The sequence below is a fragment of the Anolis carolinensis genome, chromosome 4 (assembly GCF_035594765.1).
Source record: "Anolis carolinensis isolate JA03-04 chromosome 4, rAnoCar3.1.pri, whole genome shotgun sequence".
Classification (NCBI taxonomy): Eukaryota; Metazoa; Chordata; class Lepidosauria; order Squamata; family Dactyloidae; genus Anolis; species Anolis carolinensis.
In genome coordinates this window covers 150,866,042-150,878,622 of record NC_085844.1, presented here as the reverse complement: position 1 = coordinate 150,878,622, position 12,581 = coordinate 150,866,042, and the positions used below count along the sequence as shown (strand labels likewise).

Below are 12,581 nucleotides of genomic sequence, written 5' to 3'. Positions count from 1 at the left end.
GGCTTTACTATGTCTATTAGAACAAGTTGTAAACAGTAGTATACAATATTCATATTTCCCAACTGCCAAGTTTGTTATTTTAATTAAAAAAATTATCCATACAGGTTCTAGGTATGACTTCTACCGTAGATTGTTAATGCCTGAGATCTTTGCCAAAACTGACATTTTCATCATATCCGCAATGGGCAATGAAATATAAGGACATCATTAATAGCATCATGCTTCACTTTTCAAATAAGGCATATTAATGAACATTTTGAACATCTGTATATTTCTCTTGTAGTTATTTACTAACAATCTTTTTATAAGTTATTTGCATTACAGATATAGAAGTGAAATGTATTTAAACTGTTTTATCACAATTGTGCAAAACCTGCAAGCGTGAGGAATATGTACTGCTTTCAGCCAGGACAGTGCAACTCACAAAACTGCAAAGGACTGAAAGAACCAATCGATTGCACAAACACTTCCCCATTTATACTCCTCCCAGCATGCAAAAATGCCAAAATATGTGGAAATGTATTTGGTGCAAATACAATGACTAAAATCTTTATTAGTACTTAAACTTTTTTTCAAATTCTGATACAAACCCGCTTTCATTAAGATCTAGAGCAGTGGTTCTCAACCTGTGGGTTCCCAGGTGTTTTGGCCTACGACTCCCAGAAATCCCAGCCAGTTTACCAGCTGTTAGGATTTCTGGTAGTTGAAGGCCAAAACATCTGGGGACCCACGGGTTGAGAACCACTGATCTAGAGAAAAGGCCCGGAATTGCCCCAATCAACAAAGAAGGATGTGATGAAGGGTTCAAGTTTAAAAACAAAAGGATTGCCCAAGGATGGGGTTACTCCTGGTCAACTCTTAACAGCTACACTTTTCAGGTGTTAGCTCACCCGAGGTCATATTTGACAGTAACCTTTAGACAAAAAGAAATTGCTTAGAAAGAGAGAGAGAGAGAGAGAGAAAGAGAAAGAGAGAAAGAGAAAGAGAAAGAGAAAGAAAGAATATAGAAATCTGTGGGTCACCCTTCTGCTGTTATAAGTCTTTCTGTGGGCGTTCATGTGTCTTTGGGCTCAGAGAACCAGTCTTTAGACAAGGGCTGGATTAATTTTACAAATGTTCTTATGGGGCTGCTTTTCAAATGCCAAAAGGTAAGAAGTATCTGAGGAATTTAGTGCAAGAGTGGTCAATAGTGTATTTGGGATAGTTGGGACCATTTCTTAATCGTGTGATTCTCCCTGTAAACAATACTTTTGTGTTCTAGGTGCACCAGAAACGATGTTGCATTGCTTCTGGACATATTTTATTTTTGGCTAATCTATTATATTGCTTTTTAGTGAGTTAGCAAACTCTAAGTCAAGAGATGTGACTGGTTCATTTCAACATTTATCTGGCAAAGAAAACAAAATCACCAAAAAAATAGGAAAGGCATTTTCATGGGTTGAAAGACAGAGAGATGCTGCGGCTACAAAAATTGAGACTGGGGGCCACATAAAGTTTACGTGCTGTTCTTTCCCAACTCTGTTTTTTTGTTTACGGTTCTTAACTGCCAGTAACCAAGTTTAGCAAAGGCATTTCATTTTTTTAGAATAGGGAAAGCTTATATGATGAAAGCTATGAAACCACCAGATAATGGTGTCACAGGGAAGACAGCATGGCTTTTTGAAGGATTTCTGAGGGACAGTGTGGGATCTGAAGAGGTTTCATTTAGCCCCAGCAGCTGAGCCCCCCCCCCCCCCCCCCCCCCCCGCTTTCAGTACTAAAGCTACTCAGTTCTGAAGCTACTCAGATTTCCTGCCAATTCATTTGGTAAAGTATGAACTGTATAATGTATAAACTGTAAGCATGACTAATTGCTATGAAACCTAAATTTGGTGGAGCTATTGTGACAGCCCCCTATTCATTCTGCTGTACTGTCCACCTACAGTTGGCTTCACGTTTGTAGATTTGCTTTTTGTGGATTTGGGTAATATACTCTCTCTAGGAATCTCTAGAGCAGTGGTTCTCAACCTGTGGGTCCACAGGTGTTTTGGCCTACAACTCCCAGAAATCCCAACCAGTTTACCAGCTGTTAGGATTTCTGGGAGTTGAAGGCCAAAACATCTGGGGACCCACAGGTTGAGAACCACTGATCTAGAGAGTCACATGTATCAAAATGTGAGGCCTGTGGTCCGAATCTGGCCTGCTATGCCCTTTCTTGTGGCCTATGAGGCTTTCTATATTGGAGCGATATAGTTACATTTATACAGTCTTACAATCGCAAATAACCTTTTTGAAGGCAACCAGACTGTTGTGGCCCTTGGTGAAAATGAGTCTGATACCCTTGCACTGGAGGATTTAGAGATTCCTAGAGAGAACACTTCTTTAGGCATTTCTAGATTCTCCAGTCTGATTCTATGGTCTACTTTTGGTGGAAGTCAACCACTGGAGGACATACAAAAGTCTAGAGCTGCATTTTCTCAAGGAAAAACAGTGGCTTTTTAATTTGTGGTTTTTCTACCTTCATGGGGGTCTTGAGCCTCTAATCTTCACGAAAGTGGAGGATTTACTGTACTTCCATCACAGACCTTGTAGAATACAATGTGGATCACCAATGGACCATATAAATGGGCTCTAATTTCCAAATTAGATATCAGGATTCAATTGTTCATTTTCTGTAACAGATCAAACCTATACATGCCTATCTAGAAGTATAACTGATTTATTGTAATAAGAAAATAGGTTCAATCGTTTTCTTTAAGTAAAAAAGCATTATAAATTCAAAGAAATATGTTAAGACTGAGGACATATTTACTGGCAAAGAAAATTTATCTGTCATTTTCAACTTTTTAAATATAACTAGGCTTTAAAAATGAATGGGTAATTATCTATTTGTAAATGTGTTTTTTTAAAGTCTACCAGAAAACTGGATGTTTAGAATTATTATTGGCTGCTCACTGCTATGATTGAAAATGGTTAGGAATGTCAAAACCAAGTTTTTACATTAGAATTTATCCTTTATTAATGAAAAAGCATTCAAATGATTCAGATGGAATTTGCTCACATAATTAGGCTTATTGAAGTCAATAGTAGTGCAAGTGTTAAGCATTAAGATCTTGTTAATTAGTCACGATATCAAAGCACCAAAGTGAACAAATTAAACACCAGTCTTTAAAAGGCATTATATACCACAATTTAGCTGCAATACACTATTCTGTCTACATGCTGCTCATCAGCATGCTGTCAAATAAAATGCCAATTACTCATTTCTCTCTCTTTTTTAGAACTAAGAATTCAACAACGGTGATAAAATGATTAACATAGACTATAAAATCGTTAGTTACATACAAAAATTAAAAACAGGCAGCAAAATTTGCATCATCGCCACATTGCATTTTAAGTCAAGTCTAACTCTTTCCTTTTATAAATGAAGACATCACTGTTTAAAATGGCAGCTGCCAATTAATTGCACTGAAAAAATGTAACAGGTTGCTGAGTTCCTGACACATTCATTAAACCAAGGCCCTTCAGATGTGCTTGAATTGCAATCCCAAGCATGCTTCATTACTGCTTAGGGCTGATGGGAATTGCAGTTCAACAATATCTAGAATGACACACAATTCCCTGCATTAAACCAGGAACGGCAATCTAGAGTACTTAGAATTTCCTGCTACAAAGGATTTTCTTTCTTTTTATCCCTATACCAAGCCAAGTGGGTTTGCAATAAAGGGCTGAGAAGAGTATATTTCTGCCAGCAGTTCCATTGCATAATCTGATAAGAAATTGTCACATGGTGGCTTAGAAAGCCTTAGCAGTCCAGTTTTAAGAGCAAACCGAGTATGGGAGTGAGGCCTACGATGTCCCACTTTCCTACTCCTAGCAAACATCGTGCTTCCTCAGTTTTGTTCTTAAAATGGGTTGTCCTCTGATGACCCTGCTCTTTTTAGCTAGTCTCAGATATTGCACCATGCAGGCAGTAGGGTCTGCAGACAGGTAAATGCTCATTTGGCTTGTGGTTTCCATACTCTTCACCTGTATGCTCCTTTTGCCAAACATGAACCCAACCCTTTCAATCCCTATATTGCTATGACAGCTCCAGATTCAAACATGTCTAATTTGGCCTTCAGTTTCCTCTATGTCTTTTCGCAACGAAGGTTTTGGTGGTCTCGGGAAAAGAAAATTAGAGTTCTTATATTATAAAACCCTGTGCTGTGTAAGAGATTCTGTATTAAAAAATCTGGCACAGTATAATAGGATTTTGTAGAATCGTTACACTTAAAATTAAATATATTCTCAACAATGGCACTTAAAACTATCAGGCCTGAATCCCATTGCTAGTTTCAATCAGGGCAGACCTACTGAAGGCTGGGATCAGCACTTATAAAAAAATTTCTAAGGGTTCACTCTAGTTAGGACTAATAGTAGGATTTGGCCTCAGTTTCCTTATGAATAAAAATGCTAGGGTGCAATTCTTAAAGATGGAAACCCCCTCCCCTCAGCCAAGTGTCTGGGAAGTTTAGGCACAATTTTGAAAAGCAGGACTTACACTACAAGAGAAGCAGTTATTTGCATTCAAGACAAGAGCTAACAGGATGTGTGTGTGTGTGTATGTATGTGTTAAAGATTTTACAAGTCATAGAGAACCTCAAGGATGACAGCAATTGACCAGGCCTGCGTTTCACAGCTGAAAGGGCAATATTGACCATTTTCATTAGTGAGTTCTGGAAGACCCTTCCAAGGTGACCTATAAAGGAAACACAATAAATGTATTACAATATTATTACAAACTTTGGCAGCAGTGAGTATTTTAATTTATTTACTTAAGAGAACACATCTCATATAAGTGAGGGATATAATTAATAGCATGCTAGGAGTTGATGTCAGGAACTTGAGATAATAGCAACTCGCTTCTGGTGTGAGAGAATTGGCCGTCTGCAGGGGACTCCTGGATGTTTTCACCATCTTTGTGGGAGGCTTCTCTCATGCCCCCACATGGAGCAGGAGCTAATAGAGGGAGCTCATCCATACTCTCCCTGGGTTGGATTCGAACCGGTAACCCTCAGGTCAGCAATCCAACCTTCAAGTCAGCAGACTTGCCAGAACAAGAATTTAACCTACTGCGCCATTGCGTATGATAAGGGAGAAATGAACTGGACATCCTCATCTTTTTTTATTATTAATTTCGTAGGGCTTTTAATATAAAAAAGAACAGATATCTAGAAAGGAAAAGGCAGTAAGTCAACAAGAACAAAAAAAGTAAAGTTTCAAATAGTTAAGAAAATAAAGTATTTCTTCAGGTGGCTGAATGCCACCTATTTCAGTCCTAGATTCTTTACACCATGCAAAAGTATTGTTTTTGCAGCATTGTGAAGGAACTGGGATTTGTATAAAGACTTGGTTTAAAAAAATCAAAGTTACAAATAACAACATCATCATCAACAACATTGATTGGGAAAGGCAACATGTTTATAGAGTAGACTCTCAGTTGGAGATTGATAGATGCTGGATAGTTTCTGGTTGCTTGACAGTTCTTATTAAAAATAGGCCTGACTAATACTATACCCTGTACTATACCATACCACAAACTCTGCATTGACTAGATATTAATATTGAAAAACAGTAATTAAAAGCAAATTAAGACCAAAAAACAAACTTAACAAACTGAGTCCCCTGATGGGTGAGAAGGGCGGGGTAGAAGTGATGTAATAAATTAAAAAAAAATAACGTAACACAGTTTTATTGTATTATAAAACAGATTTTACTGTATTATAAAACAAATATTTTATTTTCAAAGTATTGTTTCTTTGATATTTTTTGTTGGTTGCTTGAGTTCTGGTTAACTGAGAGTCCACTGTATATCATGTTGTTGTTCAATATCCTTTTTTCCAGGCTGCATTTATGTCTGCTGTCCTTGTATGTTACTAAAATATGCTTCTCTATTTCTGGCCACAGGAGATTACAGGAGATCTTTATGAATCTGAAGTGCATAAACACAAGGGTTATGATTCAGCATGCAGACTGCCGCTAGTAGATTTGGCTGATAGGCCCCTGCAATAAAAAAATGACTCAGAGCTGAACATGGGAATGTAACAGCCTTTACATTTGTTGGGGTTAGAGATGTAGGACCTCCGTGAAAGTGGAAAAACTGTCAACTGAAAACACTATTTTTTTTTTTACCCGAGAGAATAGTTTTTAGGAATCTGTAGGACCTCCAGCACTTTAGGTTAACTTCTGGCATAAGGTGACCATAGAGTTATACTGGGGGATCTAGATATTCATAGAGCATTGGTTCTCAACCTGTGGCTCCCCAGGTGTTTTGGCCTTCAACTCCCAGAAATCCTAACAGCTGGTAAACTGGCTGGGATTTCTGGGAGTTGTAGGCCAAAACACCTGGGGACCCACAGGTTGAGAATCACTGTCATAGAGAGACCATATTAATAAAATCTGTGAATAACCAATCCACAAACATTAAATCCACAAATGTGGAGGGAAAACTGTATAGCCCTCAGAATCTCCTATGTGGCATCACTACTTTCTATATGGTGAGCAGCTCAGAGACTGCAGAGCACATGGCCCCTCTCAATCCTTTCTCAAGCTCTGTAAAAATCACCCCATTTGCTATTGCTCAGAATTGCTTTGGGTTTCGCATAGTTGTTCATAATTTAATGCCACTAAGGGCAATCCCATTTCAAAGGTCTTGCACTGAGTGCATTATAAAATAGATGTTCTAGTCTATTTGGTTACCCTGCCTATTACAATTATGTGAATATCTGCAGCCAACTTCCTTCTCTATTTCTCCTTCCAATTTCTGCTGTGCATAAATATCCAAAGTGCAAGATCTATCTAATTTTGGACCAAACATCAAAATGGACATTCTCCAACAGTAATATTTCAAGTTTTATGACTGAAGGCCTACCTCTCCAGATGTACGTAATGGCGAGAAAGGACATTTTTAACCAAGAAGACAGTCTTTGCATAGATTTCTGGACCAATTAATTTGGAAAAGTATAACTTGGCACGAAGGAAATATCCAATAGGCCAAAGCCATTCCTTAATAATAAAAAAAGAAACAAATAGAATTAGGAGTGAATTTTTTTTAGAAAGACACAAAATCTGTTGATTAAAAAATGCTGAAGCACAAATCTTACAGGTCCTTGATGGTAATTAAATCCTCTTGCCACATTGTAGTTGTCATTGTCCAAGGCGTTGTCATACACACCACAGTAAACCATATCACTGTCACAAGAAAACAGAAACAGAAGACAATAAATATCTTTTTAGAAAATTGTAATACCTTACATCCCGGTTGAACTTGAAACATTTTAAATGTTTTTTTTAGTTAGATGTAAGGGTTTTTTTCATGTCAGGAGCGACTTGAGAAACTACAAGTCGCTTCTGGTGTGAGAGAATAGGCTGTCTGCAAGGACGTTGCCCAGGGGATGCCGGATGTTTTTTGATGTTTTATTATCCTTGTGGGAGGCTTCTCTCATGTCCCTGCATGGGGAGTTGGAGATGACAGAGGGAGCTCACCCGCTCTCCCTGGATTCGAACTGCTGACCTGTTGGTCAGCAGTTCTGCCGGCACAAGGGTTTAACTCATTGCGCCACCAGGGGCTCCGTTAGATGTAAGTAATCTGTAACATTGTCACAGTTGCATTTACACAACAATATATTATTATTTTTCCCTATATGACCCATTCTATTGATTACATTCTAGCCTTTACAGTTCTATATATCTATTACTTATACTTACCCACTCCCCCCCCCTTTCTCCCTCCCCTCTCCCTCCAGGAACAGTTATGGCTCTACTTTGTTATTTACATTATTTTTTTGATCATGAAGATGTTTTTGTTCAGTTCCTTATCCTTTCCTTTTCCTTTCACTCTGTTGGAACATTGATTCTACATTCTGATTCTACTATCAGAAAAGGGTATACAACTTTCCAGAAATCTATGAATAAATATTAGTTATTGAAGGCTTTCATGTTCGGAACACTGTATTGCTGTGGGTTTTCCAGCTGTATAGAAATCTTTGGGGATGCCTGCCATAGATGTGGGCAAACGTCAGGAGAGAATGCTTCTGGAACATGGCCATACAGCCTGGAAACTCACAGCAACTCAAATATCTGTTATTCTCACTATTGACAGTAATCTATCTGATGGTATTTGAATTTAAACTGTAGAATTCCCTATTCCAGAAATTTGACCTACTGCCTCCCAGTGGTTTTGTCATGGCATGTTAATTTGCCACCCTGTGAAGGGTTTTCAGAGACTAACTCGTATATCACAAGTCTAAGGCACTATTGAATGTAAGGCACATTCTGTTTTTGAAGCATCAATTTTGGAAAGAAACCATGTCCTTAGAACATTTTTAGAATTTTCTCTGCATGCAAAATGCCTAGTTTTTGTGTCAATGCAATTTTGTAGTACAATCTTTCCTTTGTGATGAGGAGGGAGTGTAAAGAAACATGGAAGTCATCTCATCTATATGAGACTGTACCCCGCTTTCCTTACGCTGGTCTATAACCGTAATAAAGATTTGTTTGTTTGTTTGTATGTGTATATTTTACTAAGTCTATGGTCCTGCTGGGAAGACAGAGGAAGCAGAAAGTGGTGCTTTGCAAAAATACTGGTAAACAGCCATTAGGCTGAGGACAAAATGATGGGGGCTGGCAGAGCAATTTGAGGCTGGGGATATTCCTCCTCCTTTCTTTTGGTGGTAAAACAGTTTTTAAAAAAACAAAACCCCAAAACTGGCAAATCTAAGCTGCTATTGAATCTAAGGTGTGCTGCATTTTTGAAGCTCTTTAAAAAGGAAAAAAAAGAACCTTAGATGTGATGAAATACAGTATTAAAAGTCTATCAGAGGTCAACTAAAGTTGATTTTAACTCTAGACTTGGGGTGTGGGGGAAGTTACTGCTGGATATTTGCAGCCTTTTTGACAGATGTCTGGTTGTTTAATACATTTTAATCTGAGCATGTTAACTTTGATTAAACTGCCAACACTCACTTCAGACACCATCTATTGCCAAAGGGATAAATCATGCCAACACAGCTCTATGAGAAGGTCAACTACATTTCAGTAACTTTAAGAGGTTTTAAAAGCATTTTCCATCCATAGACCTCACCTCCAAGAAAGCAGAACATCCTCACTCCATTTGGCAACCTCCTCGAGGTGTGGAGACCAGGAATGATAGCAGTACTGTGGAAAGTTGTTTTGTGATTCTGCTCCACTATGGAATGAATGCAGTTTGATGCCACTTGAACTACCATGGCTCAGTGCTACAGAATCATGGGAGTTGTAGTTTTACAAGGCTTTTAGCTTTCTCTCTCCAAATCCCATGATTCTACAGCAGTGGTTCTCAACCTGGGGTCCCCAGTTGTTTTTGGCCTTCAACTCCCAGAAATCCTAACAGCTGGTAAACTGGCTGGGATTTCTGGGAGTTGTAGGTCAAAACACCTGGGGACCCACAGGTTGAGAACCACTGGTTTATACTCAACATATAATGCATGTTCGAACTGCATTATGTGGCACTGTGGGTCTAGCCTATGAATGTGTGACTGCCTCAAATCCCCCAAGTCTGGGAGGCTGTGCCGGACTTTTATTTGTTGTTTTTAATTTAACTGATTTTTATTTTATGGTCATTTAATTGCTTTTAATGTATAGCTATAAATTTTGCTAGGCTAGGTTGAGAACCACTGTTCTACAGCATAGAGCCATGGCAGTTAAAGATGTGTCAAAGTGCATTGATTCTACAGTGTAGATGCAGCCTCAATTTTCCTCTTTGCAAAATTAACTCTGTAACACTGAAAAAGCAGGCTCTAACAGCTGGATGTCTGAACAAGAGATTTTCACAACATGAAAAATCTTTTAATTGATTAAACATGGCAGTTGGATGCTGTGATTTAATTTTCTCTCTCACAAATACATTAAAATTAAAAGTACAGCTAGATCATGTGAGCTGGATTAAGAGAGTACTTTCCAAAAGGAGATGCTGTACTCAACCTGGCCTTCTAGGATGTTTAGAACATTTTTTCCATGAGGCAATCATGTATTTGATGGAATGGCATTCTAAGCTTCTCTTGATAAGGAGAAGGTGAGATTCAAAGGGAATAAACACATTCATTCTTATTGGATAAGTCTTTGTTATTTAACTAGTTCTCCATTCCACTTACTCTGGGTCTAGAGTTTTCATGCCAAGTGGACCAAGTAGCTTTTGCTCCAACATTTCAAGTGCTTTCCAAGCACGTTCAATGGAGAACATTTCAGGTGCCTTACAAAACAAAAAGAAAAGAGAAAGCTCAATACAAGATCAGAATTCTGGAGAAGTAAATTAACAGCACAGTTGCTGTATTTAGTCCATAATTTAATCCTTTCAATGGGTCTAAAATCTAATTTAAAATAATATTTAAATGGCCCTTTTATTAGAGAATGCAACCATAAAGGTCTTCTATTTTAATGGTGTAGGCCTTCCTTCTTTTCCTCAACTGGGAGAGGTAGTTCAGCCCATGGAAATGTCAGCTGTACCAAAGACTTCACAATCCAAGTGCTCTAAAACAACTACTACCCCTTCTGTGGCTTGGTAGGAAACACACCTTACTGAAAACAAGAGACAAGTGGTCTTTCAATGGCAATCCCAAGTTTTATGTGAGCTAAGGCAAAAGTATGCAATAGTGGCTCTGCAGATGGACTACCACTCCCATCATTGTGATGCAGCACAATACCACACTGTATTGCCATTGAGCAATGTTTCATAGCCAAACATTTCTAAGAATTTATATTATTGAGACAAGGAAGAGAATTCCACATATATGTACTTCAGGAAGATTTATTAAGATCTAAACCAATCTAAGGCTATAGTATGAAAATAAATATATTATGAAAGTATAGCAAAATTTATTCTGTATACACACACATATTTTAATGATATTTTTGAAACATTTTTACAAAAATACGTTATTTTATTAATGAAAAAGAGAGAACAAGACAGCAAAACAAGTGTACAGAAGACATACCACAACCATTGCTATAGGGAAATTTGGCCTTAGCTGATAGTCACACCAAGGGCTGGAGGCTCCATAGCTGTCCTTATATATACCCCGCTTATGAACCAGAGTAGGATGCTTCTCATTGGGATCAGATGGATTCTCGGAGACAAAGAACAGCTTTTCGAAGTGGGCCTGGATTTTTCTGTTCCATGCATCATAAGTAACTGTCTCTTCTTTCCCTGGAAAATAGTATGACATAAAAACATCACCTTATCACAACCCACCAATATCCATAAAATAGAATAAAAAGCAGGCATGTTATTAGCAGTATCACTATGCCATACAGCATAGTGATGCTATGAATTGCAAACGTCTTCCCTTCTTTTTATGCTACTTATGTTTCATTTTCACTTACTACAGAACTAATTTATGCTCAATGTTTTTGAGCTCCATCCTTCTCTTTCATGGGAAAAATAACCCTATTCCATAGAATCATAAAAGTGGAAGGGATCATAATGGTCATCCAATTCAACCCCCTGCCATGGAGGAACACACAATCAAAGCACTTCTGAAAAATGGCCATCCATTTAGAAGAGGTTGGACACTAAATTCCTGGACTTGGAAACAACTAACCCACAATGCCTGTGTTACCTTAGTTGTCAGTGCTTCAGCTGATTTCACCCAGTGGCTGAAACTAAATTAAAGAGGGATAGCTAATAGGGTTTGAGGGGATGCAATCATGACCCCATGGGACTTGAAGAACCACATTTTCAGGAATGCTGGCTCCCCATTCCTGAAAAAACAAACAAACATCCTTTTGTCCCCAAATGCTCCTCCCTCTGCCAAAGGGGAAACACTGCCATGTTTTCAGCTGTCAGAACCATAAAGATTCAGGAGGGTTTTTTTAAAAAAAGGTATCAAGAAAGCTTTTCCTCTGCAGAAAATTAAGAAAGTGGAAAATGGAATGGGGATCACATGTTGTTCAAGGGTCACATTTTCCACAACCTGATTTTTTTTTCGTGTCAGAAGCAACCTGAGTCGCTTCTGGTGTGAGAGAATTGGCTGTCTGCAAGGACGTTGCCCAGGGAACGCCTGGATATTTTGATGTTTTTACCATCCTTGTGGGAGGCTTCTCTCATGTCCCCGCATGGAGCTGGAGCTGATAGAGGGAGCTCATCCGCGCTCTCCCCGGGTGGGATTCGAACCTGGCAGCTTTCAGGTCAGCAACTCAACCTTCAAGTCACAAGGCTTTACCCCTTTACGCCACCGGGGGCTCCACAACCTGATTAGTGATGGTAAAGTGAATGGGAGATAGGATGACACTTTGTGGGACTTCACAGCTGAATTGCCATACAGATTTAACAACACCTTAAAGGTTTTCTCATGCAAATCGTGATAGGAGCCATGGTGGCACAATGGGTTAAACCGTTGGGTTGGCTGTACTGTTGACCTGAAGGTTGGGTCGCTGACCTGAAGGTTGCTGGTTTGAATCCGAGAGATGGGGTGAGCTCCCATCTGTCAGCTCTAGCTTGCGGGGACATGAGCAAAACCCCTCTACTAACACATCCAGGCATTCCCTGGGCAACGTCTCTATAGATGGCCAATTATCTCATCCTG

At 38.8% G+C, this 12,581-nt stretch overlaps 1 protein-coding gene across 3 annotated transcripts in view; it reads right to left on the bottom strand.

Moving 5' to 3' along the window:
• Positions 1 to 2,972: 2,972 nt before the first annotated feature.
• Positions 2,973 to 12,581, bottom strand: part of agl (amylo-alpha-1, 6-glucosidase, 4-alpha-glucanotransferase) — a 71,320-nt gene continuing 61,711 nt past the window's right edge. For all 3 annotated transcript variants that reach the window (XM_016993165.2, XM_008109236.3, XM_016993164.2), the window contains exons 30-34: positions 10,992 to 11,203; positions 10,152 to 10,249; positions 7,125 to 7,212; positions 6,893 to 7,026; positions 2,973 to 4,720 (exon numbers count right to left, since the gene is read on the bottom strand). In XM_016993165.2, the coding sequence (XP_016848654.2) occupies positions 4,603 to 4,720; positions 6,893 to 7,026; positions 7,125 to 7,212; positions 10,152 to 10,249; positions 10,992 to 11,203 (650 nt within the window). In that variant the 3' untranslated portion in view covers positions 2,973 to 4,602. The remainder of the gene's footprint in view (positions 4,721 to 6,892; positions 7,027 to 7,124; positions 7,213 to 10,151; positions 10,250 to 10,991; positions 11,204 to 12,581) is intronic.